The sequence below is a fragment of the Pyrus communis genome, chromosome 1 (assembly GCF_041283825.1).
Source record: "Pyrus communis isolate YQ-2024b chromosome 1, ASM4128382v1, whole genome shotgun sequence".
Classification (NCBI taxonomy): Eukaryota; Viridiplantae; Streptophyta; class Magnoliopsida; order Rosales; family Rosaceae; genus Pyrus; species Pyrus communis.
Genome location: NC_142565.1, coordinates 12,800,946 through 12,826,206, shown reverse-complemented (window position 1 = coordinate 12,826,206; position 25,261 = coordinate 12,800,946). Strand labels below are relative to the sequence as shown.

Genomic DNA, 25,261 nt, shown 5'->3' with positions numbered 1-25,261 from the left:
GTTCTCGTTGCGCCACGTATCATTATCCGAAGTTTTATTAAATAATACAAAATAATTTTATTTGTAATTTCGGATAAGATTTTTAATCGTTCTCGTTACGCCACTTGTCATAAAATCCGAAAAGACAATTATTGGGGATGGATTTCCGATAAGATTTTTAATTGTACTCGTTGCGCCACGTGTCATTATCCGAACATACAATTATTGGTGATGGATTTTTAATCGTACTCGTTGCGCCACCGGTTGAATGATTTATTTTTGCTTTTGGTTTTGGCACCGTACCAAGCTTGTGCTTGAAGTTCCTACACAATGCAGGAGAAGAAATAATTATAATGAAAATAGGTAACAAATAAATAATACAAACAAATAATTATAATGTAAGTAGGTAACAAATAAATAATTATAATGTAAATTTGGGTATAGTACAAACAAATAAATAATATATTGTTACCTGATCCGAGTAATTTTCCCCACTTCGAATATTACTACTAGCTCGTGCCAAGGCGTCTCTCCACGTACTAAACGATTGGCCAAGTAATTTCCAACGACTGGACATCGACTCTTTGGTTCTTTTCCCACCAATTTTCTCAAGATAATTGGTATGAATAAGACTCCACATTTCTTGCAACTGCATCTCATTACCCGTAAGCGAACTATGAGTAACTTCAACCCAGCTAGTACACAACGCAACATCTTCAAGAAGCGACCAATTCGTACCTGCATCAGTAGTCATTTTGTTGAAAAAAAATGGATTGAAACTTTGAGAGAAAGAAAGGAATGTGATTGAAAGTAGTTGAGAAAATATGTGGTGTAAGGTAGATGATAATGAGAAGGTATTTATAGAAAAGTAAAAACAATTTTTTTTCGAATTTTTTACAATTTTTTTACAATTTTTTTTAAATTTTTATTCAACTAATTAATCTTTGCCGTTGGATATTAAAAAATTTGAATTCCAACACTCCAGATTGTGCCACGTGCCACAACAGTAACTTTTCTTAATTTTAAAACTATTTTTTCTTTTATTTATTTATTTATTTATTTATAAAGCATATTAATATCGACTGTTGATCTCAGATCGAACGGTGGATATTAAATAAGACTTTTTTTTTTTTTTACTGTTGAGATCGAACGGTCCAAGTTAAAGAGCCGTTGAGATCGAACGGACCGTGGGAAGCCACGTGGCTTCCCAACTGTAACTTTTGAATCTGAAAAGGGAGTTGATTTTTCTGAAATTGTGTCGGCGACGCGCTCCCACGCACGAGTGGGGTGCATGCGCCTGACAAAAAAATTAAAAAAAGGCCTGACGCCAGGCTGACATCAGCCCTGGCGTCACATCCACTCGGGCTCTCAGGCTGGCAATTCTTCACGGACCTAGAGCTCGGGCCTCCACCTCCACGCGGGCTCCTTCACGCTGGAGCCGGTCGAGAGGACCTTGGACCTGTCCCCCGAGCATCCACCTACGGTGGAGTTGCTCTGAAACACGACACCAGGCAACTCTCTTTCACTCTGATTATAAAGTCAATGCACATCTCGTGCAGCCGAAATCTTGAAAATGACATATACAGCTGCGCCCGCACCTTTTTCTCTACTTTTATGCTTACACAACACATTTACGATGTGCCGACAGGCTGCCCCGCACCTTTTTCTCATAAAAATAAATAATTAAATTTCATGAAAACTACTCAACGGTAGCAGTGTGCATAGTCACCACCCAGACCAATAAATATATTATTAACCACGAAAAATCATTGCACACCAACACAAAATTGCGAAGGCATCAAAAAAAAATTTCATGAGATGGAACAGTAGAAGGCATCCAACCAAAACGATAAGCAAATTTTCTTTAGTATGTGAATCATCTTCAATAAACAATTTTGCTTATACCTTTATATCAGACCCTAAACGTGTTGTGCGGCTCTGATACCACATGTAAGACATATTCTGAAATCACAATAATAAGACATTAGGATCACGAACAAACAAATCAATATAAAATAGAGATGAACTAAATATATTGAACTTATCTGTAGAATACGAAAGACATGACTCTTCCAGATGACAAAAGATGAGTTCACAAGGTTGCCTTATCCTTCCAATACTCCAAAATATCCCTCTACTATATGAATAGGTTTTAGTATTCTGAGGAATTCAACGTATGGAAGCAGGGACTTAACCTAGTATTTATATACCATTGGGGTTCCTTATTAGCCGGCCTATTAACAGCTACGAAAGTCGCGAAATCCATCAGATTTCTTTAGGTCAATTGCAAAGGATAAGACTCCATAATCTTTATTTCATTAGGACTATCAGATTACTTAAATTGTTAACAACTCGATAAACAAGTGGCTTACAACACAAGTAATCCAATACATCATTCATTGTCATTCACAACTTTACATTTTTAGTGTAGGTCCCCCACTAATCAAAGAAAGAAAATTAATTGGGATCACAAATTTACATTCTCATTGAAGTAGATTCTTCATTTGCATATGCAAATAATGTAAAATGGAATGTAAATATAATTTTTGCATCTCTAATTTGTATTTTTTTCTTTGAAGATGCCCTTAATTACTTTTTACCAAGCGTTAAATTTTATTACATAAAATCTCGATAAATTTTTAAAAATAAAGTCTCTCTCGTATATTTATTTTGTCATGCGAGAATGTAATATCTTATTCTCCCAAATAATTTATATTATCAAGTCATAAGAATTATGAAGTTGTTGAAAAATAATCCAAAGTGGAGCCGCAAGTTTGTGCATAGCCGCTTGTTTTTCATAATGAATCCAAAGTGCGCACAAGGACAGGAACCAAAAAAATTCATGTTGTATGAAACACGACACCAGGCAACTCTCTCTCTGATTATAAAGTCAATGCACATCTCGTGCAGCCGAAATCTTGAAATGACATATACAGCTACGCCCGCACCTTTTTCTCGACTTTTATGCTTACACAACTCATTTACGATGTGCCGACAGGCTGCCCCGCACCCATTCAATAGTAATAAAAGACTCTTGCAGTCCACATGTCCCCGGCATAATTCTTTGTCAAAGGAAAATATGAACTGATCTTTAGGATTCTCACAAAAATAATACAGTTAGGATCATGTTCCTTTGTCAAAATGTTGTAGATTTGTACCAGCCTTACCATGAAACCTACACCAATGATGCGTAGACAGATGTCTCTAACAAAATTATTCGAAAAAAAAAATATCACATTGATACTCACACCAACACAAGTGAGCGACTACTCCTAATATAACTCTTTTAAAAAACTTGTCTACTTATGCCTAATACTTCATGAAACATAATCCTCCACACATTGAGCATTGTTACCATCTACCATACGTTCTTATTTAGCAGTTACAACAAGTTAATTAATTTACGGTAACTTATACATACATATATAAATACAAAAAAGTTTATCTCTTAAAAAACTCATAACCCATTTAAAGGCCCAAAAGTCAACTTGGAAACCACCCAAACCCAAATAGGAATTGCACTTGTCCCACTCACTTTCTTATCCATTCAAAATACGGCGCGTATTTTTGTATAGTAGTCCAGTTCGGATTCCAGAGAAGAAACGTGGCTGTTGCTCTCTCCTTTCTCGCACCCTTCCTCAACGCTCCTACTCCACGATGGGATTGTCTGCCCTCCACTTATTATCTTTTTCTATTTGAATGGTTACGATTAAGTTAGGTCACTATTTTATATTTATATTACTTTTTATCTTATTATATTTATAAAACAAAATCAATATAAAATATTGATGTCGTTTTACGTAATTGTGCATTTGAACGATAGGATGGAAAAGGGATGGTTAGCGGAGGGCAGACAATCCCATCCCCTATTCCAATATAACCCCTCCCTACCCACACCTAGTTCCTCTCAACGCGCACTCTTCATCCACCATGGCAGCCAGTTCCCGGACGCTCGAGATCACGGTCATCTCCGCCGAGAATCTGAAATTAGATCGAAAACCCATCAAGAAAATTGCCTCCGTCACCGTCCGGACCGACACCAACAGTCAGTTTCGCACCACGGAAATGGAAACTGAAGGCGGCTCCTACCCTCGATGGAACGAGAAGCTCGTGCTCGACATGCCAACTCACTCGGGGTCCATCACGGTGGAGGTCCAATGCAAGACGTCGTACGGCGTCAGGACGATCGGGACGGCGTCGATCCCGGCGTCTGATTTTGTAGGTGGGTACGTGCCGGAGGGTTACCTGCATTTTTTGAGTTACAGGCTGAGGGATCACATGGGGGAGAGGAATGGGATTATTAATATTTCTGTGAGAATGAAGGTTCCGGAGATGTACGCTTGCTCAAGTTCAACGACGTCGTCTCACTCGAAAATGGGGTTTCCGGCGGCTGGGAACAATAATTCTGGCGGCGGCGTTGCGATAGGAGTTCCCGTTTGGTACGGTGCTTATCAGAAAAATTATTGAAGATTCACCTGCAGAAACCAACAATAACAAAACATTATCTCATTAAGTATGGCCGGCTGTATGAAAGCTAGAACGTTATTGCGCTTAGTTATGTGCAAACTTCTTTTTCTTTTGAGTCCCACTCACAATTTTGTGTGTAAATATTAGAGGATTTAGATTTTTCTCATTAAGAGTAGTGTTAGAGAGACCATTTATTTAAATTATATTTTATAAATTATAAAGCGTGGTTGTTGATGACTAAATTAGCAGTGTTGATTAATGTTCTTATTTTTATTAGTAACACATAATAATTTACAAATGTAATCTAAAAAATTGATCTACCTAATTTTACTCTCTGGTTAATGAGAATGCAAACTCAATGACTTTTGTGTTCTTGAAGAAAATTTTATGCAATCATTGAATTCATTGTTACAAATTACAATACTTGATTGTTTTCCTTTTGACTAAAAGAAGTTTATTTCCATCATATATATATATATATATATATATATATATATATATAGAGAGAGAGAGAGAGAGAGAGAGAGAGAGAGAGAGAGAGAGCCTTCAAGGGAGGAATTCGCAATTATTTAGAAAAATAGGAAGCTGTGAGACCATTGTTGGTTTTTTCGTGAACGAAATAAAAGATTATGCAAATTTCCTACTATAATCTTAGTATGTAGTCACTACTTGAAAATGGTAAATTAGATTGATCTCATCTCATACTTGGTTTTTTCTCTCCTAATTTCCTCATTACTTCTCTTTAGTCTACGTAAACATTGATTATTAGTAGTAATATGAATTTGGAACATGTTTGAAAACTGAAGAATATCTGCTAAACCGCTTAACCAAATCAAACTAATTATTAATGAATTAATTTAGTCGGGAGGTATTTTTCATCCAAGTCATTGAAAGATGTCACAACTTCGAACCTATCTCTTTCAAATAATAAATATTACTATTGAGTGTGGCAATTGACCTTTTTATATTTTTTATTTAAATAATTAATTTACATATTTTTAAAAAATTATTTTTTAAAAAAAAAGAAATGAATTAAAGACATGAAACCACCCACTAACGTGGGAGGTTTTGTTTTTGTTTCTTTTTTTTTTTCTATAATTTTAAATATTAAATGCATTCAAAATAAAAATATGGTTAAATACTTTAGCTTCTTTTGGTTCAATTGTAATTTATGAAATTTTTAAAGGGCAATTTATGGTATTTTGAATGTTTCATCATTTTAGGGTGCTCATTTTATATATATAGATAAAATAAACTATAAAAACTATTGCGATTGACTTAAGGTATAGGCAATTCTGTGATGATGGTCAATACAAATTTCATGCAGTCCAAATTGTCTAATCTTGAAAATTGACATGTAAATTACAATATCACCGTCCACCTTTTCTTCTGTTTTTATGCTTACACAACGCATTTACAATGCGGCAGCAGGCGGCTGCCGGTGGTGTATATCTCTATTAATTAATGAAATATTTTTTATCAATTAAAAGTAGATGAAAAGACAAATTAATCTTCTATTAACCAAAAAAATGATGGATAATAATGTAATTTCACATGTCCAAATTTTACTATTTTTTATTGAAATCTCACCTACCAGTGATGTTAAAATAACTCCGATATTAAAAATAAAAAATAAATAAAAAAATAACCCAGAAGCAGAAACCTACCACTCCCCCCAGGTTCTCTCTTTCTCCCTCTCTCCATCTCATTTTCTAAAAAAATGTGTTCATACACAAAATGTGTAGACAAATGCTAGTATATATTATAATAATACTATTTACAAGGCGGAGGAATCAACAAGTTTTTACTGTTGAAATTTGAATCAGGCAGCCGCCAGCGGCGGCGGTCCAGTAACGCAAACCACCTTTGACTTTATTACCGGTTGGCCTTCTGAAAAGTCATATGCTTTGCGTCATTGTTAAATAAACAAGAGGGAAAAGCGATTGGAATGGCAACAAATAGAACGGAAATATTATATCTATACCGTAACTACGAAAATTAACTATATTTATAATTACAAATTAATTGTCGGCAATGATCCATAATCATATCTACCGGGAAATAGATTTCTTATCGGTTATCGGTTATTTCTATCTTCGTCAATACCAAAGATATATTCATTTAATTGACGCATTATAACATAATAGATACTAATTTTGTCATTATAAGATATTATATACATTGATGATATTGGTTGATCTTTGATCTCTTCCATAAGCAGCATTGAATTCTCATTAGTTTTGATTCAAAACTTTTGAACTTTCCCACAAATTAAATGCAAAGCTTGTAATTCTCCAGGTAATGGATTCGGTAAATATAGTATTATATTATCATAATATAAATCATATTATATATAATATGTACTATTCGGGTCAGTTTTGGAAACGGATATGGATTGGGAACCCTATAACCATATCGAAACTATCACCGAATAATATTTCCAGTTTTTCCTCATATCCAAAATATAATCGAATTTTCATCCAAAATCCGTTTTATTCGAACAGTTATCTACGATTATCGGGTTTAACAATTTGAATTACCCTCCCTAGAGAGAGGACTCTCCAAGAAACAAGCACCAAGGGTTGGGAGAAACATGTCAATGTAAACGGCGGAACATCCATATAGCGATACTCCAAGCTTATCATGTTCAGCCATGTGAGCTTCTCCTGTTGGTTGTTTCTCAATACAAACAATATTCTGTACTAACCTTCACTATGTTTGACCAAACAAAATACTAATCTACACTAGAGGGGGATAGGAGAGGATTTGAACCCGGATCGCAATGAGTTGAAGAAGATGCCCTTAACCACCTAGACAATCTGCCACTTTCTAACAATAATTTCCCATTCGCCGTTGATTTACTAGCTACCTTCAAAATTTGTGGCCCAATAGAAGTTTTGGTCCATAAGCTCAAATTTCATGAATTGTTCTTTCGAGTAAAACCATTAAAACTTTCATTAAACGAAAGATAGGAAATGAAAGTTTTAACAGATCTACCCAAAAAATCCATTGCCTTACAATGTGATAAGTTCAAAGATCAATGCTCATGAAGTTTTAATTAATGGACCAAAGCTCAAATTACACTAAAATTTAGGGACCTATCCAATTTTCTTTTAAACATAAAAATGTCTACTTGAATGTTTACCCAAATCTTTTTGTTTAATGCCTAATCCTTCATGAAAAATAATCCCCCACGCATTAATTAAGCACCATATATTTTATTTTCTTATTTAGCATTATAACAAGTTAGTTTACACTAACTTAATACACATAACATATCGATTTCGGTTTCCCTAATATCGATATATTTGAGCCCGTTTACACTTGCCCGATTTCACGTCGGTCATGAGGCTTCAAAATGTTGAACTTACACATAGGGCAGATAGCATTGATATGTAACCATTTGTCTATGCAAGTGCAGTGAAAGTGATGAAGGCAAGGAAGCTCGCGTAGTTCTGCTCCATTCTCGTAGACAGAAAGGCAGATGCAGCATTCCTGCAATTTACGAAAAATATTCATGTCACGAGGGCCGTCTAGTCGTATACTTTTTCACAGTGATGAATTGCCAAATCAAACGTCAAATGATCACTTGGGAGCACATTAGATATCCAGAGACAAGATTTGTATGGTTTAACCCAAAACTATTGTATATGGCCGGTTTCCCACCTACGATCATGTTCCCCGTGTTTCATCTAACTTTTTATTGAAAGCTTCACATTAAATGACCGGCATGTGACATTTTTGGACAAAAAATGGGGATGGAATGTGGGTAAACATGAAGGTAGTGGGGACGGGGACTGGCCGATATAAAAGTTTGGGGTGAAAATCGGCAGTGGGGTTTCAAGGGGTGAAATCAGCAGCAGATTAAGGGAGAACATTAGTGAAATGCTCTTTTATAAGAAATTGGAAAGGGAGGGGGATTGTAAGGGAAGGACTATCAACAAAATCCAAAAGAAGTTTGGAACGAAAAGCTATGGCACCAACAATCCTATTACTGGACCAGCTATGGTAGATATGGTGCATGAGCTGCCAAAATTACATAACAGAATACAACTATAAGTATAAGCAATTAGGAAGCGGTAGGGATCTGATATAAGGGCACAAGGAAACTTACAGCATCAACCAGGGAAATAGGACGCTCAGTTGGTGCATTGGTGTCACATTCGACCATGAATCCTTCAAAAGCTTGGACCTCACCATTAACTTTCTCTGAGTCACCTACCCTTCTGAATTTGAACTTTGGCAATCCATCAATCTCTTCTTCTGTTGCCCCATCCTGTTTCATCCAGAAGTCGTATGAAGTTATATAACTACATATATGATTGAGTAGAATCGAATTAATTCACTAGTGCAAGATCAGAAAGTGTAATGACACCTCATTCAAATTAATTGTCTCTACAGAAAACTCAAACTCAAACATTGGCATACAATAGAAAGCATGAGATCTAATGCTTCAACTTAAATAGGGAGTTCACATCTGGTTCGTGATGAAATTCAAGGAGAGAATTGAAGTCATCAACAGGTAAGAATTCCTTATAAATATCGAATGAGATTATGAATCAGCAGCCTTCACATGTATCAGAGCATGTCCAATGGGGAGATGCAAATTTGGGATGTAAAATCACATTTTACATCCAAAATTGCATCTCTAGTGGATGTATAGAGGATTTTACTACAGTGGGTTGGATGCACTTACAGGATGTAATATTGGGAATTTAATCCCAGCAGTTTAGTGTCAAATCAAGAAAGTAATTACTGCCCTTTATTTTTCCTTTCTCTTGGCTTCACACGTTTCACTCATTCTTGAACTTGTTTTCGTTCGTGGGGCCCTCCGAAGTACGACGCAAAACAGATGCAAATTTGCAACTATTTATACATTTGTCGGCTAGTTGCTGGTTTTATAGCCCAAATACAACTCCCATTGGAACAAGAGGTCTAAATGTGCCTATACATCTCCCTTTAGTACTGGAGATGCTCTCACACTTTGTAATAATATAAGAAACCACAAACATACAAAACACAACAATGACCAGCAAATCTATTATCCTATTGGCCAATCACCGCATAGTCAAGTATCATTGGTTTCCATTCACATATTTCCATATTTGTGCATAATGTGCATGACACGTGCATTGACGAGATCTACTAACTTCCTATCATCACTGAATATGCTGTATCATTTTGTTTATTCTCTATGTAGAGGTATATCATATAATCACGTACAGCATGAATTTTAAGCTTAGATGAGAGCAAAAAATTTTTAATTCAGCTCAAGTCACATTGATCAGAGGAAAGATTATAGCTGACTCTTTCTAGACAATAAACTAAAGCTTGCATACAATCCTTATGGAGGTCTACCTGATCTGTCACAGCACATAAGATTCCAATTATGCATGGAAGGAAGCAGCAGATTGCAATTCCAACAAGACATGAAGCAGCAACACATACAATGATGAAGGTGACATCAAAAACTAGAAATGAAACACAGAGCCTGCAAGAAAAGAGCAGAGTGTATACAGTTCAAACACGTGCGCACATTCAAGACAATCACTCAAAAGAAACCACTTCAGAGTAAAAACAGTTCAATCGTAACCAGTAAAGGCGAGGTGAACTGGATAGCAAAGTCTGGCCGCCATTAAGCACCCAGTAGAAGCCAATGCTCCACCATATAAATGAAAACATGCTAATGGCTGACTCCAGACTCGTGGTGACACTGTTGCACAAAAAATGAAGATAGTTAAATATACTTCATGGCATAGAGGCACACAAGATTAGTTCTAAGCGGAGAATATCACATTCACAACAAATGCACCGCAAAATTGAAAACAGACTGACTTTAGTTATCAGATAAAGGACATCGTAGAATGCACACCCTGCTCGATTGTACATATCTAAATAGAGAACAGAATTGAACTAATTTGAAAAAAAAAGATAAAAAGCTTGCCAAATGAGCAACTATATATGAACAGCAATACTACTCCACAATTCGAAAAAACGCACACCCTCTTATACTGACTTAGAAACCATACTTCCCATGTCCGTTGAACTAAACCAATGAACACGAAATTTCCTATCCACTATTCCATATAACATTATCACAACACATGCATAAATGTATACTTTAAAAAATTTGATCATACATGCAACATTTGAATCAAAATTCAAACTTTTACATCATAAAGTCATTGATGTGTGTACTTTTAATCCTAATTTCTACAAACAGTTGAGAATAATAATTATAATCTCCAAAATTGTTTACCTTGTATCATCATCAGCCAGACCATGCTCACCCCCATAACCCCCAACATTACCCCCTGACCCCGAACTCTCACTCCCAATACTCCCCCAACCCACCTCACCCGAACCAGCCTCGCCCTCCTCGCGCCTCCTCTGATACTGCGCAACCACACACCCAACATGAACAACACACAGCAAAATGTACCCAACAACCCAAATCCTCAGAGGCACCAATGGCTTCTCCTCCACGCTCAGCCCCAGCACACTGAACCCAACAATCACGAAAACCAAATTCCACAGCAGGTCCAGAATTATGGTGGGCTTCGAGTAAGCCCAGAAATTCTGCCGCTCTTCCAGCTCCTCCAACGCGTTCTCCCGGACCCGAACCGACGGCTCGCGCAGCCTCATTTGGCGCCCGCTGACGCGCGAAAGGATTCGCATCGCGCCTCGCAATGGTGGCGGGCCGTGCCGCATGAGCCGCCGGTTTTGGAAGAGCTCGTCGCCGATTGAGTAGCCGATGAGTGGGTGAGTGTCTACAGAATTCATCACGATATAGCAAAGGGCTTTCGAAACGGGTTTGATTTCGGGAATTGGGTTTGTGATTTTCAAGGGGTCGGACTCAAATTTATTTATTTGGGTTGCTGTGATTCATTGGATTGAACAATTTGAAGGGTAAAGGTGAGAGCTTTTTGGGAGCTGGAAATTGGGTTTGGGGGATTCTGGAGTCTAGAGAGAGATAGCTGAAGGTTTAAAATGAAGCATTCGAGGGGGAAGAGAGAGAGAGAGAGAGAGGGTTTTAAAGAGGAGTTGCTGGTGCAGAGTGGCAGCTGAGTTGGGTTTCTCAAGTAGGATTTTGGAATTTTTCAGGCTGAATTGATGGAGGTTTTGTTTGGGACTAAAACTGCTTTTGTTCTTATCTCTTGTTCTTTTCAAATTTGAAGTCTGTAAGCTCCTGTTTCTTTCAGGTTTGCAGTTCTAGTCATGCTGGTTGGCTTTGTGCGTTTCAGTTCATATTTCCTTTGAGAGCAATTCCCAAGCAATACTTATTTGGCAAATAAATTTCGTAGCATTTGTTGGCAAGAAAGAAAATCCTCACCCCTTTCATTGATCAATTGAGTCACATGTATTCAAATTTTCGACGCTATGTAAATTCGCGCGTTTTATTAAATATTTGAGTACTGCAATCAATCGTTCGCGTTGATATGGTTCTAACGGTCTTATGTATTCAAATTTTCAATGCTATGTAAATTCGCGCATTTTATTAAACAGTTGAATACTGCAATCAATCGTCCGCGTTGATATTGCTCTAACGGTCGAACACATTCAAACTTAAGATGCCACGTAAACTTAATGCACGTTTTTTGTAAATATGATAGTTCAAATAATGTATTTAAATTTTAACAATGTAAAGAGCGCATAAATTTAAAACAAATTTCAAATTAAACTCGCACGTTTTGTAACATGTAATAGTTCAAATTTCATATCTAACTTTTATCGATATGAAAAAAAAAAAAAAAAAAATTTGAATTTAAGACTTCTGTTTACAATGTAAAGAAAGTTAAGACCAATTTTTTATTTTTTATTTTTTATAACTAAATAGAGATTATTCATAATATAGAGTACCGCTGTATGAGGTTTTACAGTATTATACTCTGATTTAGAAATCCTACTTTTTATCACCTTGTTTTGGCCACTATGTTAAAACTTTAGCTAATTATTATAACACAATAATTTAAGAGAAATGTCAACGAGACTTTCTTAAAGTGAGAATCTTTAAGAATTCTCTGTCATCTTATAACTTTACGTCGATTTTCATGCTACTATTATAAAATATTATACTAAAAGCATAAGGTGGAAGAAAGTTCATGAAGAATCTTCTTTGCATTTCTCGTAACTTAAAACAAGAGTACAGGTTGAGTAGTTTTACGTTATGAATAGTGATGTAAGTGTAATTGTCCGAACTCGAAATGCTTTTCATGAGTTGGGATAAGATTAAAGATTGTACGACACACGCCCGCTCCAACTGTCTTGTTTCCTGCCCTGCTGCCGCCATCTCCTTGTTAACTTCCCGCCCAAATGTTTTTCATCAACTCCACACTGGCAAGTAGCTTCTATATAATAATATAATTTTATTTTAGTTATTTTTCAAAAATTTCACTCTTATCCTTAAAAATAGAAACAGTACACTTACTATCTATTTTTATCATCGATCTAATAAAGATAGAGTTTATAAATACATGTGGATTCCATATATATTTAGAGATATGATACAAATAGATAATAAAAAATAAACTAAAGTTAAGTGAAATAACACATAGCAGATGATTAAGTGTACGGTAAGCATACGTCAAAGTTTATGATGGTGAGTAAAAATGTTCCCCAGTAAGAATAACATTTTTGTTATAAAACAAAATCACTTTTAATTATTACCTCATATATTTTTTCTATTTTGAAATTTTATCACCCATTTTCTTCGTATGATACCCATGTGTTCACTCATGGTAATGCTTTAAACCATAATTGTCATTCGATTCATCTTGGTTCATTTTTTTCTCAGAACATTTCGGTAGACTATTTTTTTATAATGTATTTGGTTAATATGTGTTATTCATTTAAGTGTATTAATTCACTTAATATATTTTGGTACATTTTGGTATATACGTGCTTAAGTTTTTTTCTTTTGTTTTTTCAAACGATAAAATTCTATTAAAATTAAAATTGAATAGAAATGTTATAGAAATTAAAGAAAAATCAAGCTCTATCTATGGTTGTCCCCCTATCTATTCACAAACGAAGCCATCGAATGAGGCATCACCGAGGCACAGATGAGAACTCAATGGATTCCATTTGCATAGCTAGCTGCCGTATATCCAATATCATGCTATCAATCATAATATCAGCATCCTTCTCACCCTTAAACATGGAATCAAAAGTTGAACCAAGTTGTTGAAGTACATTGTGACATCCCACATCGCCCAGAGGAGTGATCCTTATATATATATTCTCATCTCTACCTAGCACGAGGCCTTTTGGGAGCTCACTGGCTTCGGGTTCCGTAGGAACTCCGAAGTTAAGCGAGAAAATGGGCTAGAGCAATCCCATGATGGGTAACCCACTGGGAAGTTGCTCGTGAGTTCCCAAAAACAAAACCGTGAGGGAATGGTAAACCCAAAGCGGACAATATCGTGCTACGGTGGTGGAACGGGCCCGGGAAGTGGTCCCGCCCGGGCCGGAATGTGACAATTTGGTATCAGAGCCTAACCTTGGTCGCGAATGTGCCGACGAGGACGTCGGGCCCCTAAGGGGGGTGGATTGTGACATCCCACATCACCCAGAGGAGTGATCCTTATATGTATATTTTCATCTCTACCTAGCACGAGGCCTTTTGGGAGATTACTGGCTTCGGGTTCCGTAGGAACTCCAAAGTTAAGCGAGAAAATGGGCTAGAGCAATCCCATGATGGGTAACCCACTGGGAAGTTGCTCGTGAGTTCCCAAAAACAAAACCATGAGGGAATGGTAAGCCTAAAGTGGACAATATCGTGCTACGGTGGTGGAGCGGACCCGGGAAGTGATCCCGCCCGGGCCGGGATGTGACATACATTAATTCATTTTAATTAATAACAATCTCTTTTCCAAAATAAGAATATTGAAACGGATAGGATGATAAATTATTAGGAAAACTAATGAAAAATTACTTGAAAATTTTGAGTTTTAATGATAATGATAAAATAAAAGGTAAAGTGAATAGTACCATGATTGACTTTTTAGTGTTAAAATATGGTTTTTCGTTAAAGTGAACAGTACCGTGAGCTTTTCGTTAAAACTCCCTAAATTATTATTATCATACACATTTTTATTCTTTTCAAATGTTGATCTTTAATTTTATCCTTTAAGGAGATGGATCCTCATTTTCTTTAAAGGGTTTAGGGCACAATTCATGTTCTTTTACAATACCCTGAACTATCTAAGTTGTAAGTCTTTTCAAAGATCATTCTTCCAAAAAAACTCATTTAATCCAAATCATTTACTCATATAATTCTCATCGTGAAATTTCGATATTTTTTTAGAACACTACATTCATTAATTTCGATCACCACAATTAGATTTCTTAATCATTTCCAATTTTACTAATATTTTTAAAATTAAATGATCAGTTCAGATCGTTGAAGAAGAATGGTGAGTGGGCTCCATAACTCGTCTCCATTTCTTGTAATAAATGAAGATCGCTTCTTAAGGGAGTATGCACAACGAGAAATGAGCGCAAGTGGAAATCTCTTTCTTATTACGTGAGTTAAGAAATATAACAAAGTATTCGAACAAAAGGGTAATGTTAGGGAGATTAAATTTGTAGATAACATTTTAAAAACTAAAGGACATAGAAGTTGATGATTAGTTTAGTATTTAAATGTTTTCATTCCTATTAATAACACATCATTTAGTTTACAAATTTTACCTTCTTAGCATTAGCATAAAGACAAAACATGTTTTTATAAAGCTGTTGTAGGATGACATTCTAAGAACACCACTCTCTTTCACAAAAGAATTATCAAGTTGTTTTGTAGACAAGAAGAAACAACCGAAACCTTGTTTTCTCTTTTTAAACAAATGTAGAACTTTTTTTGTTCTTTTGAAAGTTTAGTATACAAAGTGAACGTGAGCGTAAGAGAAATTTTTCGGGTACTCAATTAGATATTCTTTCCTTTCTTCTAATTAAATAAATTCTTAAAAGCTTTCGGTGTCAAATTCCCATTGGTGGGAGCACCACCTGGCATAAGGCCGAAGCCCCGAAAAATTTCCCGTGAACGTAGGCGCATTGGATATACTAATTGTGCGGTGTTTCATACAGTTTAGACTCTTGAGGTTGTGTTCAACATTAGGTTTGCTCCGAACAGGTAAACTTGTTCATGGTTATATGACAAAGGTCCAATTTGACGTTAATGTTTTCGTTGTCACGGGTTTGGTGAACATGCATGTATGCAAAGTGCAAGCGCATTTCGGAAGCTGATCAGTATCTCTCCGAGACTCTGCCGGATAGGAAAAACCACGTTTTGCGGACTGTCATGCTTACTGGGTACTCTCAAAATGGTGATGGCTTTAAATCGAGGAAATGTTTTCGAGACATGCGAACAAAAGGAGTTGAAATCCAATCAGTTTACGTTCCCTAGTGTATTGACAGCTTCTGCGTTAGTCTTAGCGCATAGTTTCGGGGCTCAGGGGCACAGATACAATGTTCAGAGTGATTTCGGGGCTAATGTGTTTGTCCAAAGCTCCTTGGTTGACATGTATGTCAAATGTGGAGATCGTAGTGGTGCAAAGAAGGCATTAAGAAGCATGGAGGCTGACGATGTTGTTTCTTGGAACTCCATGATTGTGGGGTGTCTAAGGCAGGGTTGGCAAAAGAAATGAAGATTGATCACTTTACGTACCTATCTGTTCTAAACTCCTTTGCCGCTTTGAAGGACATGAAAAATGCAATGCCTACTCATTGTCCGATAGTCGAGGCCGGTTTGAGGTTTTATTAACTCGTGGGAAATGCTCTTGTTGATATATGTATGCTAAGCATGGGTGTTGAAATATAAGCTGTTTTTGCAGCCTTGAGGGTTCGATAGCAGAACCAAGAAGTCCAAGTGTTGCTATTGGTTCCAACGGCTAGTTTCCATTTGAAGTATAACGGCTAGTTTTATATATAAGGGTAGTAGGTGAAGTCCTAGTCACTTAGAACGGATGCGAGGCTAGGATTAGAACAAGTGAAAGGCTGAGATTTACAAATTCAGCTGTGAATTCAAGGACATGTACTATCTGCAATTCGTGCAGATACGAATGTATGTTTTTTTTATGATGAATGTATGAATGAAATGCTCAGTGCTGCTGCTATGTTTTGCAGACTGAAATTCCTTTGAATTCTTTCGGTTTTTTGTTCAATTCTTGCACCATACTTCTCCCTTACAATCTAAAATTCTAACAAGGGAACATAGATGCGGCGCTTGAGGGTGTTTACGCATATGTCAGACAAGGATGTTATCTCATGGACCTCCCTGGTCACAGGCTATGACATAATGGCTCTCATGAAAAGGCACTTAGACTGTTCTGTGAGATGAGAACTGGAGGGACCTATCCCGACCAATTTGTCATGGCCAGTGTTTTGAGTGCCTGTGACAGTTTGCATGAATTTGTTGGAATTTGGCCAACAAATTCATGCAAACTTTATTAAGTCTTGTCTTCAAACATCCGTATGAGTAGATAATTCCTTTGTAGCGATGCATGCAAAGAGCGGGTGCATAGAAGACGCAAATAGAGTTTTCGACTCTATGAAAGTTCAAGATGTGATTACTTGGTTATGTCCCGAATGGTAGAGGAAAGGAGTCCCTAAAGTTTTATGATCAAATTCAAATGATTTGCTTGGAGCCATGCTGGTCGTCATCAATGAGTAGGGTTTATGGAATACAACCAGGTCCTGAGCACTATGCATGTATGATTGACCTCTTGGAGCGCTCGTGGGAGCTTAATGAGGCAGATGTATTAGTTAATGAAATGGTTGTGGAACAAGATGGAAATGTATGGAAGGCACTACTTACTGCATGTCGTGTACACGGGAACATAGAACTGGGAGAGCGGGCTGCAACGAACCTACTTAAATTGGCGCCTCTAAATGATGTGCCTTGTGTTCAGTTATCTAACATGTGTTCTGCAGCTGCTAGATGGGAAGATGCTGCAAGAATCCGAAGATTGCCCGGATGCAGCCGGATATGAATTTTGCAAAGGAGCTTGGCCTAGCATATCACGCTGAGAAGTTGGCTGTTGCTTTTGGGCGTCTAAGTTCTAACCACACCAACAGGGGCACCAATCCGAATTTTTTAGATGAAATTTATATCGAAGCTCTTTCTTCGGCATATTATATTAAGAGATTCAAATTGATTTCATCGTTTCAAACAAGGGAACAGCACTTGTGATGACTACTGGTATAAGGTTCATCTGTTAACACCAAATGGCTCGTTCGCGGTGCTCTTCCTCTTCCTAAGGACCGTGACCCGTCCACCTGCAACACTTCAGAGATTGAGGGCGGCCATCGACGCCCTCAATCCTATAACAGTCAAGTGAACACCGACTTAAACGGTAATATAAACTTTTCCACCCGTAGAAGTGCCTCTTCAAGAAAAGCAATAGAAGAAAAGGCAAACCGGAAAATGAAGTCGAATTTTTGAATTTCTGTGCAATAGGGGAACGGTATACAATGAGAACCTAATTTTATCTAAATGATCCCAATTTAGTCAGTCTCCACATTACTCACAAAACACTACATGTCACAACATGATTTAACATTATATGTATGAGCTCATCTTTCACAGCCAACGCGTACAACATACATTGTAAAAATTTGGTCTTGGAATCTCTAATAAGCCGAAGCAGTCCCCGCTCCCATCCACCTGAAAATTCCACCCGCAAAATCCATTCGAACAAACAGTCTCCAGTGCCTACTTCTTCCATGACTGAACTGAAAGGATCGAGAGACAGCAGACCCTTGGGGTTCAAGGCAGCATGGCTCATCTGAGCATCCAAGCAATCAAAACTGCATTTACCTCGTTAACTTATGTGACCCCCTCAGGTTCGTAAATCAATTCCTAGCATGCTCCGGGATTAGACGATGTCGGAGTTCAGTGGGTGCTCCAGCCAATTCTGCAAGGAGATCGACATCAAGATAAAGACTAGAGGTGACAACAGCTAAAACCAGGCCATAGAATGGTGAAATATCTTACCTTGAGCTGTGAAATTGAACAGAGGAGGCAATGCTCGTCCATTAGGCAAGCTTACGTTTGGGTCTCTCAAATCATCAAAGAAGGGGTGAGCACATGCCTCCAACTAAAAACAAGGAAACAATTTAGTATTAAGACTTATATATTTCACATACGTTAATCGAAACTTATCAAAAGCAAGTTCATTTTCTTACAGCAGTGCAACGTAGATTTGGTGAGTACTGGAGCAGTCTTGACACAAGATCCACTGCTTCTGGGGGCATTCGCTTGTGAAATATCTAAAGATTACAAACACAATTAAGATTTCGACCAGCACTAATATATCCAATTGACCATAAATACTGAATTAAAATATTGAACGGACCTTGTGCCATGGGTGAGCTTTGATCTGAGGAAACTTGAATTCGGTGTAATTGGGATTCATGCACTTTATTTCTTCTCTGGTTGGTGTCCCTAGAATCTAGAATAATACCCAAAAGAAAGATGAGAAAACAAAATAGCACAAATATCACCATGACAAGAAACAAATGGTTTACATCAAACCTACCTTTATAATCTCCACCAGCTGATCAACACCACTCTCCCCAGGAAACAGTGGCTGCAAAGATATCAGAAATAGCCATGAGAATAAAACAAACCCAAACTCATACAAGTTAAATAAGAAAATGACACGCTATACACGTACCTGTCCAAGAAGAAGCTCAGCAAATACACAACCAACAGACCACATATCAATTGCAGTGGTATATTCTGTAGCCCCAAATATAAGTTCTGGAGCCCTATAATATCGTGAGCAAATATATGATATGTTGGCTTCACCTGGCACCTAAAGATGAGAAATAAAAGAATTCATTAGTTCCAAGACCATCAATTCCAAATATCATCAAAGCACCTCCAGATTCACAGAATACAAAACATACCAACATCTTTGCACTCCCAAAATCACATATCTTCAGCTGATGCGTGTGTGGATTGACCTGCATATGCATCAGAACCTCAGCGTCAGTACGATGACTGAAGATACAATCTCAGATCAATTAAAGTCGGACTACTATGAGAAATTTAACTCTTGTTCGTACATGATCAACACAAATCAAATTGATATAAATTGTAAGAAAACCTTACCAGCAAATTTTGTGGCTTAATGTCACGATGACACACACCAATAACATGGTGCAAGTAATTTAATGCGCGACAAATCTACAAAATAGAAAACAATTCAACTTTTTAGCCATAAAAGGAATCAGAACAACCTGACAACATGGAAGAAAAAATAGACGGATTCCAAAATTACCTGGTACGTATATAATTGCACATAAATAATGGGAATATGTTGGTTCATCCTGATATAGTGCTTTGAAACCCGGTAAACTGTTTCAGATATATACTCGAGGACAAGATTGAGGTACAGCTCGTCTTTGTCGGTAGTTGAAAAGAAACAGTGCTTCAATTGAACAACGTTAGGATGGTCAAGTAAGCGCATAATTTGAAGTTCTCTGTTTTTATATCTTTTATCCTGCAACACCTTTTTTATCGCAACTGCTTCACCCGATTCCAGACACTTAGCCTGCAGAATAAATATCGTAAGCAAGGTAACAAAATGACCCTGAAATCTGTATCAGTGGAACAGGAACCAAAGAGACCAAAATAATGAACAAATGAAAATAACTCCAACTACCTGAAAGACAACTCCAAATGAACCAGTACCAACTACACGCTCCGCCATGTAAGAGATAGTCTGTAACCGAAAATGAAAAATTAGTAAAACCCGCAGAAAACAAGGTCATGCAGAGAGAAATTAAAAAAAAGAACAATCATGAGGGCTTCCTAGGAGACAACATAAAAAATGCAGAATTACTAAGCACACCTGTTTAGGTTGCCCATTTTGACCACCTACTGTCGTTGCAATTATATGACCTGTTTCTGTTCCATTACCATTTATAATGGTTTCTTCCATATCCTGCACAGGGCAAATTTACACCATTTATTCCGTAACTAATATTCGCTTGTTTAAAACATGCCTTTTTTATAAAGCCACATATGGAGGAAGAAAAGATCACAGAAACAAAATCAACATCAACAAAAAAAATACCTTGTCATCATGGTGGTTGGCCTTCTCGTCTCTAATTTTCATTTCATGCATTTCTTTGGGAAGCTGATCATAACTAGATTTAACTTCTTTGGTCTCGGTCTTAGCTACTGACGACACACTGGATGTGCTTGCAGCAGTTTCCACTGATGTTGAAGTCATATGCTGCTCTAGACCAGTGGCACTTCTTTCAACACTATTTGGTTGTTTATTAGCCTTCTTCTCGTTGTCTTGATCCATCTTTGCTCTCTTTGTGGCAGAATCAATTCCCTAAAACAAATTAAGCTTTGCTAGATTAGAATCAATTCCCTAGAACAAAAAAATTAAACTTTGCTATATTAGAATCAATTCCCTAAATAGTGGAAAAGAAAAAAAAAAACCACACAGCCTCCGTTGTGTGTCCACCTATTACCCTAACTGCATGGATCACTACGTGATCCTTTCATCACAAGAAAATTAGGAAAGTACTAAGATGCAAACATTAACATAAACACGGAAGATTCATATTCCAGGAAAAGGTTTGGAAAAAAAAAAACTGATCGCTAACTGGGCGCATTAAAGGCCATGCAAAACCATCCCACAACTCAAATTGAAACAGATTCCTCAAGGTTAGCGGTATGCTTCGGTTGAACATTGCCCCGGAAATAAGAAGAAATCCAATATACTTGTCTACAATAACATTCTGACTCATTGATGTGCAAACCCAAACAGCCACGGCATTCATGACGTAGAAAAGCATTTTCCTCCAACTTTGTATACATATACACAAAGTGGGCATTACGTGTGATGCCTCGTAGAAAAACCAAAGGTAGTCATTTGTTCCGTCACCAATCCGAACAAGGATGCTGTTTTAAAACACTAGTATCCGTGGTAACACAAACAAAATCCGACGCTCACAGATAATTACACTCACAATGCAAGATAAAAATGCTAGGACAATCAAAACTAGTAACCAACATTAAACACCTTAGCCATATGCAAGTAACAAAACAACAATCAAAATCTCCCTTCAACTTTGATCAAATATATGCACAAGATTGCAAATCCATACCCCCCTGCGGCCAAAGAGTTTATACAAAATACAAACGCTAATCAACGGAAACCAAATGATCCTTCAAATCCCCACAATACACATATGTAGATGTTATCAATAATTACATACAAATCCTCCACCATGTTTTTGCACATAACCAAAGCGCCCTAAACCAAAACATTCAACATTTTTGCCTTATTTACCTCCCTTTCCGAGCTACCAAAACAAGCTCAAATCCTCCAAACCAAAACATGAAAATAATACACACACAAACAAACAAGAAACAAAAACTTACAGGGTCCGACGAAACAGAGGTCCGACCCGAAGCAATGCTCTTGAGCCGGCGCATCATATTCATCTTCGTTCCTTGCTCTGATTCAACAACCCAAAACCCTAATTCGAATGTCCTCCCAATGAACAAAAGTCAAAGAAGAGAGAGAAATGCCAAGCTTTCTCTCTCCTCTCCTCTCTCTGTCTCTCTCTCTCTGCAAATCCCCCAAAGAGAAGAATCACACAAAACGAAAGGAAGGAAGAAAAAAAACCACAAGCTCCCTTTCTTCCCCCCCTCTCTCTCTTTAAAAATTTTCAGGTTTTCTCTCTCTAGAATTGCTTTTGTAGTCTTCTCTCTCTAGAATTTATCTCTCCGTCTGTTAGCTGTTTTTTTTTTTTTTTTTTTTTTTTTTGGGAATTTTGATTCCGCGGTCAAACTTGGACCGAAGAAAATCATTCGTTCCAGCCTTGCACCATTTCTTTATCGTACCTCGGTCAAAGGTTAAATTCCGGCCGTTGATGGGGGATCAAACGGCGCGTGTTTGCGGATTTTCCGGATGAAGAGGACATATTAAATTTACGGAAATGCCCGTGACGGAATATTCGCGTTGAGGTGCCTTTTTGACTGGTCATTGGACGGTTACTTAATTAATTGTGCTGGCCACGTTAACCGTAGGAATCGGTCTATTTTCCTTTTAAATGCGAAATTGTTTTTTAAAAATATTATTATTTTTTAAGAAAAAAGAATTGGAAAATGCAGGGCATTGCCTAAAAAATATTGAGTAAAAAAGAGCATTGCAAAAAAAAAAAAAAAAAATTAAAATAGTTAATTTTAGTTGTAAACCAATTTGTGAGAGGTAATGAGGTGTTTAGGCAATGATGGAGGTCATTTGAAGGGAAGGGCGTTGTTGGTGTAATAATTGAATGAGCAGTTCAGTAAATTTAGAAAAGTTCAAGTGTTAACCGCGTAACTCGCGCAACAGTGATAAAAAAAAAAAGCACACAGTGTGCTAGCTTTAAGGATTAAATAACCGGAGGCATATTGTCTAGCTTTCTGTTTGGATGTCATTCTCATTTCTTTTTATTTATGCGGTCATGGTTAAGTCACGTTAATATTTTATATTTATATTGTTTTTTATCTTATTATCTCTATAAAAAATCAATATAAAATGTTGACATAGCTTAACCGTGACTGCACAAAATAAAAGGGAATGAGAACAGCACCTAAACAGGAGGGCACACAATCTGCCTCCTAAATAACCGCCTATTTAACTCGTGCAACAGTGACAAAGAACTGAACAATTGTTAAGAAATGTATGAGTCTATAATTTCTAGAGTAAATTGTAGCAATGATCCCTCAACTTTAATCAAATTGGAGCAATGGTCCCTCAACTAAAAATCCATTACCATTGGTCCCTCAACTTATCAAAATGTGTAGCTATAGTCCTTTTCATCAATTTCGTCAAAATTTTGTCAAAATAAGTTATGTTGGAATAACCATTTATATAATTAGGGTTCCTCAACTCTTCAAAATGTGTAATTATGGTCCTTTTCGTCAACTATGTCAAAAAATTGTCAAAACGAGTTATGTTGGAATGACCATTGCTACAATTAGGTTAAAATTAAGGGACCATTTCTCCAGTTGAATTAAAGTTGAGAGACCAATGGTAATGGATTTTTAGTTGAGAGACCATAGCTGGACGTTTGGATGAGTTGAGGGACCAATGGTAATAGATTTTTAGTTAAGGGACCATTACTCCAATTGAGTTAAAGTTAAGGCACCATAGCTACAATTTACTCATAATTTCTATGGTCATTCTACCAACCAAACTTCATTAGCGCCATTACAACATTTCCAAGTTGCCACTTGCCAACCAACCTAACACCTTGGATATCACAAGTTTCTAAGTGGGTGTACTAACTGCATATTTTTAATCGCAAAAAGTTTTATTGAACATAATTTTTGTCAATTATCCAGATTAATATACTAGATATTACAAGTTTGAGTTATAAAGGCAAATTATGATATGAAAATCTTGTGTGAACTTAGGTGAGACAACCCACAATCTTCAACCCAATGTGATCTGATTGCTAACTTCTCAACTTAAATTCAACTTGTAGTTGAAGTATTTCTAACTCACCATTGACACTTTGGTTTCCGAATTTAATAAAATTTGTCCAACTATCTCCAACTATGATGGGGAATATGATGTCTTTTTCTTAAACTATGACCTGGTTTGGTTTTTAAGATTGAATAATTCACTATCTTATAAATATGTTAGAGCATTAGGGGAAGAAATGAAAAAATTGTGTCCAACTTAAAAGTAGAAGATGAACGAGAAATGGTAAATTTTTTATTGAGAAAACTAGGGCATTTTTACTTATGATGTTAAAGAACGAGAATATGAAAGAATTGAGTATGAGATTAAAAAAATAAAAAATAAAACCTATGGTAATCTCATACCTTGACTTTTCAAGTATGAGATACTCATATGCATATATTTTTTCTTCATTAATTGGTTTTTTTTTTTTAGTGCAAAAATATATTTTACACTAAGAGAAAGGGAGAGTTCTACTAAGCCACATTATGGGCAACTTAATTTGGTATCAAATTCACCATCTACGAGATTCGAATCTAAGATCTCTTACTTACAAATGAAGAGGAATTCCATTAGATCGTAGTAGTGAGTAACATTAATTGATTGTTTGTATATACAAGAATGTATAGACAAATTAGATCCAAATTACCACCATAAGTGGCCGGTCCCTATTTAATTGCCAAAATTAATTGACTAATTACCTAATTGATTGCAAGATATTATGTAGCATAATATCTTGCAATTAGAGCCAAATTACCACCATAAGTGGCCGGTCCCTATTTCCCCAAATAGGGCTGGCCACACCCCTATATATAGCCCCTCATTTCTCAAAAAACCTAAGTTCATTCTTCTCCTAAAATTCTCTAAACACTTTCTCTCACAAATTCTAACTTTGGCATCGAAGATTCTTTGGCCAAAGACCCCCCAATTCATTGTGGGCATGTGAGGCTCTTGACCTTCATCTTAGGTGTTAATTGTTTTGCAGGTGCATTTTCGTCCAAAAAGAAGAATGCGGAAATTTGCATCCACAAATTGGTGCTTTCATTGAGAATCTTGATTAACATGCTTGAAGAAGACTCTCGCATTCAAGGTTTCTAATTTTTTGTTCATTCATAGATTTCTCGTACGTTCTCATTCCTAGAATTTTTTATACAAAAATTCTTTAAATAAACGTAAAAGAAAAGTCCAATGACAAGAACTTTAGAAACCACAACGAACGTAACTTCCTACGTTCAAGGATTTGGACCACGACGATCCATGAGGCTCAACGCAATGACGAGTAGAACGGCACCACCCCCACGGGGCACCATCGTGGCAACCACCACTGTGGCAAC

At 36.8% G+C, this 25,261-nt stretch overlaps 3 protein-coding genes and 1 pseudogene across 3 annotated transcripts; 2 read left to right on the top strand and 2 right to left on the bottom strand.

Annotated features, from left to right (window-relative positions):
- Positions 1-3,790: 3,790 nt before the first annotated feature.
- On the top strand, positions 3,791-4,680 carry LOC137721415 (BON1-associated protein 2). Its single transcript, XM_068460507.2, has one exon. The coding sequence runs from the start codon at positions 3,910-3,912 to the stop codon at positions 4,444-4,446; it is 537 nt and encodes a 178-aa protein (XP_068316608.1). The 5' UTR covers positions 3,791-3,909; the 3' UTR covers positions 4,447-4,680.
- Positions 4,681-7,644: 2,964 nt separating this feature from the next.
- LOC137720776 (E3 ubiquitin-protein ligase At4g11680) lies at positions 7,645-11,710 on the bottom strand. Its single transcript, XM_068459890.2, has 5 exons — positions 10,706-11,710; positions 10,040-10,159; positions 9,805-9,937; positions 8,561-8,722; positions 7,645-7,941 (listed from the first exon to the last, which is right to left on the bottom strand). The coding sequence occupies exons 1-5, from the start codon at positions 11,227-11,229 to the stop codon at positions 7,765-7,767; spliced, it is 1,116 nt and encodes a 371-aa protein (XP_068315991.1). The 5' UTR covers positions 11,230-11,710; the 3' UTR covers positions 7,645-7,764.
- A 3,148-nt stretch (positions 11,711-14,858) lies between these two features.
- LOC137719829 (pentatricopeptide repeat-containing protein At1g11290, chloroplastic-like) lies at positions 14,859-17,534 on the top strand (annotated as a pseudogene).
- Positions 17,535-17,870: 336 nt separating this feature from the next.
- On the bottom strand, positions 17,871-22,298 carry LOC137720177 (shaggy-related protein kinase theta-like). The gene is made up of 13 exons (XM_068459194.2): positions 21,854-22,298; positions 20,529-20,795; positions 20,304-20,396; positions 20,115-20,174; positions 19,731-20,003; positions 19,562-19,636; positions 19,357-19,413; positions 19,122-19,262; positions 18,984-19,034; positions 18,801-18,896; positions 18,631-18,714; positions 18,440-18,542; positions 17,871-18,359 (listed from the first exon to the last, which is right to left on the bottom strand). Exons 1-13 carry the CDS (start codon positions 21,914-21,916, stop codon positions 18,298-18,300), a joined length of 1,425 nt encoding a protein of 474 aa, XP_068315295.1. The 5' UTR covers positions 21,917-22,298; the 3' UTR covers positions 17,871-18,297.
- Positions 22,299-25,261: the final 2,963 nt, after the last annotated feature.

Excerpts from the sequence above, each read along its gene's own strand:
- LOC137721415 (XM_068460507.2), top strand. The coding sequence starts at position 3,910 with ATGGCAGCCAGTTCCCGGACGCTCGAGATCACGGTCATCTCCGCCGAG.
- LOC137720776 (XM_068459890.2), bottom strand. The coding sequence starts at position 11,229 with ATGAATTCTGTAGACACTCACCCACTCATCGGCTACTCAATCGGCGAC. Across the intron at positions 10,160-10,705 it reads CTGGCTGATGATGATACAAG|TGTCACCACGAGTCTGGAGT; the intron begins GTAAACAATTTT and ends TTTGTGCAACAG. Across the intron at positions 7,942-8,560 it reads CTATTTCCCTGGTTGATGCT|GAATGCTGCATCTGCCTTTC; the intron begins GTAAGTTTCCTT and ends CGTAAATTGCAG.
- LOC137720177 (XM_068459194.2), bottom strand. The coding sequence starts at position 21,916 with ATGAATATGATGCGCCGGCTCAAGAGCATTGCTTCGGGTCGGACCTCT. Across the intron at positions 20,397-20,528 it reads CCAACCACCATGATGACAAG|GATATGGAAGAAACCATTAT; the intron begins GTATTTTTTTTG and ends TGCCCTGTGCAG. Across the intron at positions 18,897-18,983 it reads AGCTGGTGGAGATTATAAAG|ATTCTAGGGACACCAACCAG; the intron begins GTAGGTTTGATG and ends GTATTATTCTAG.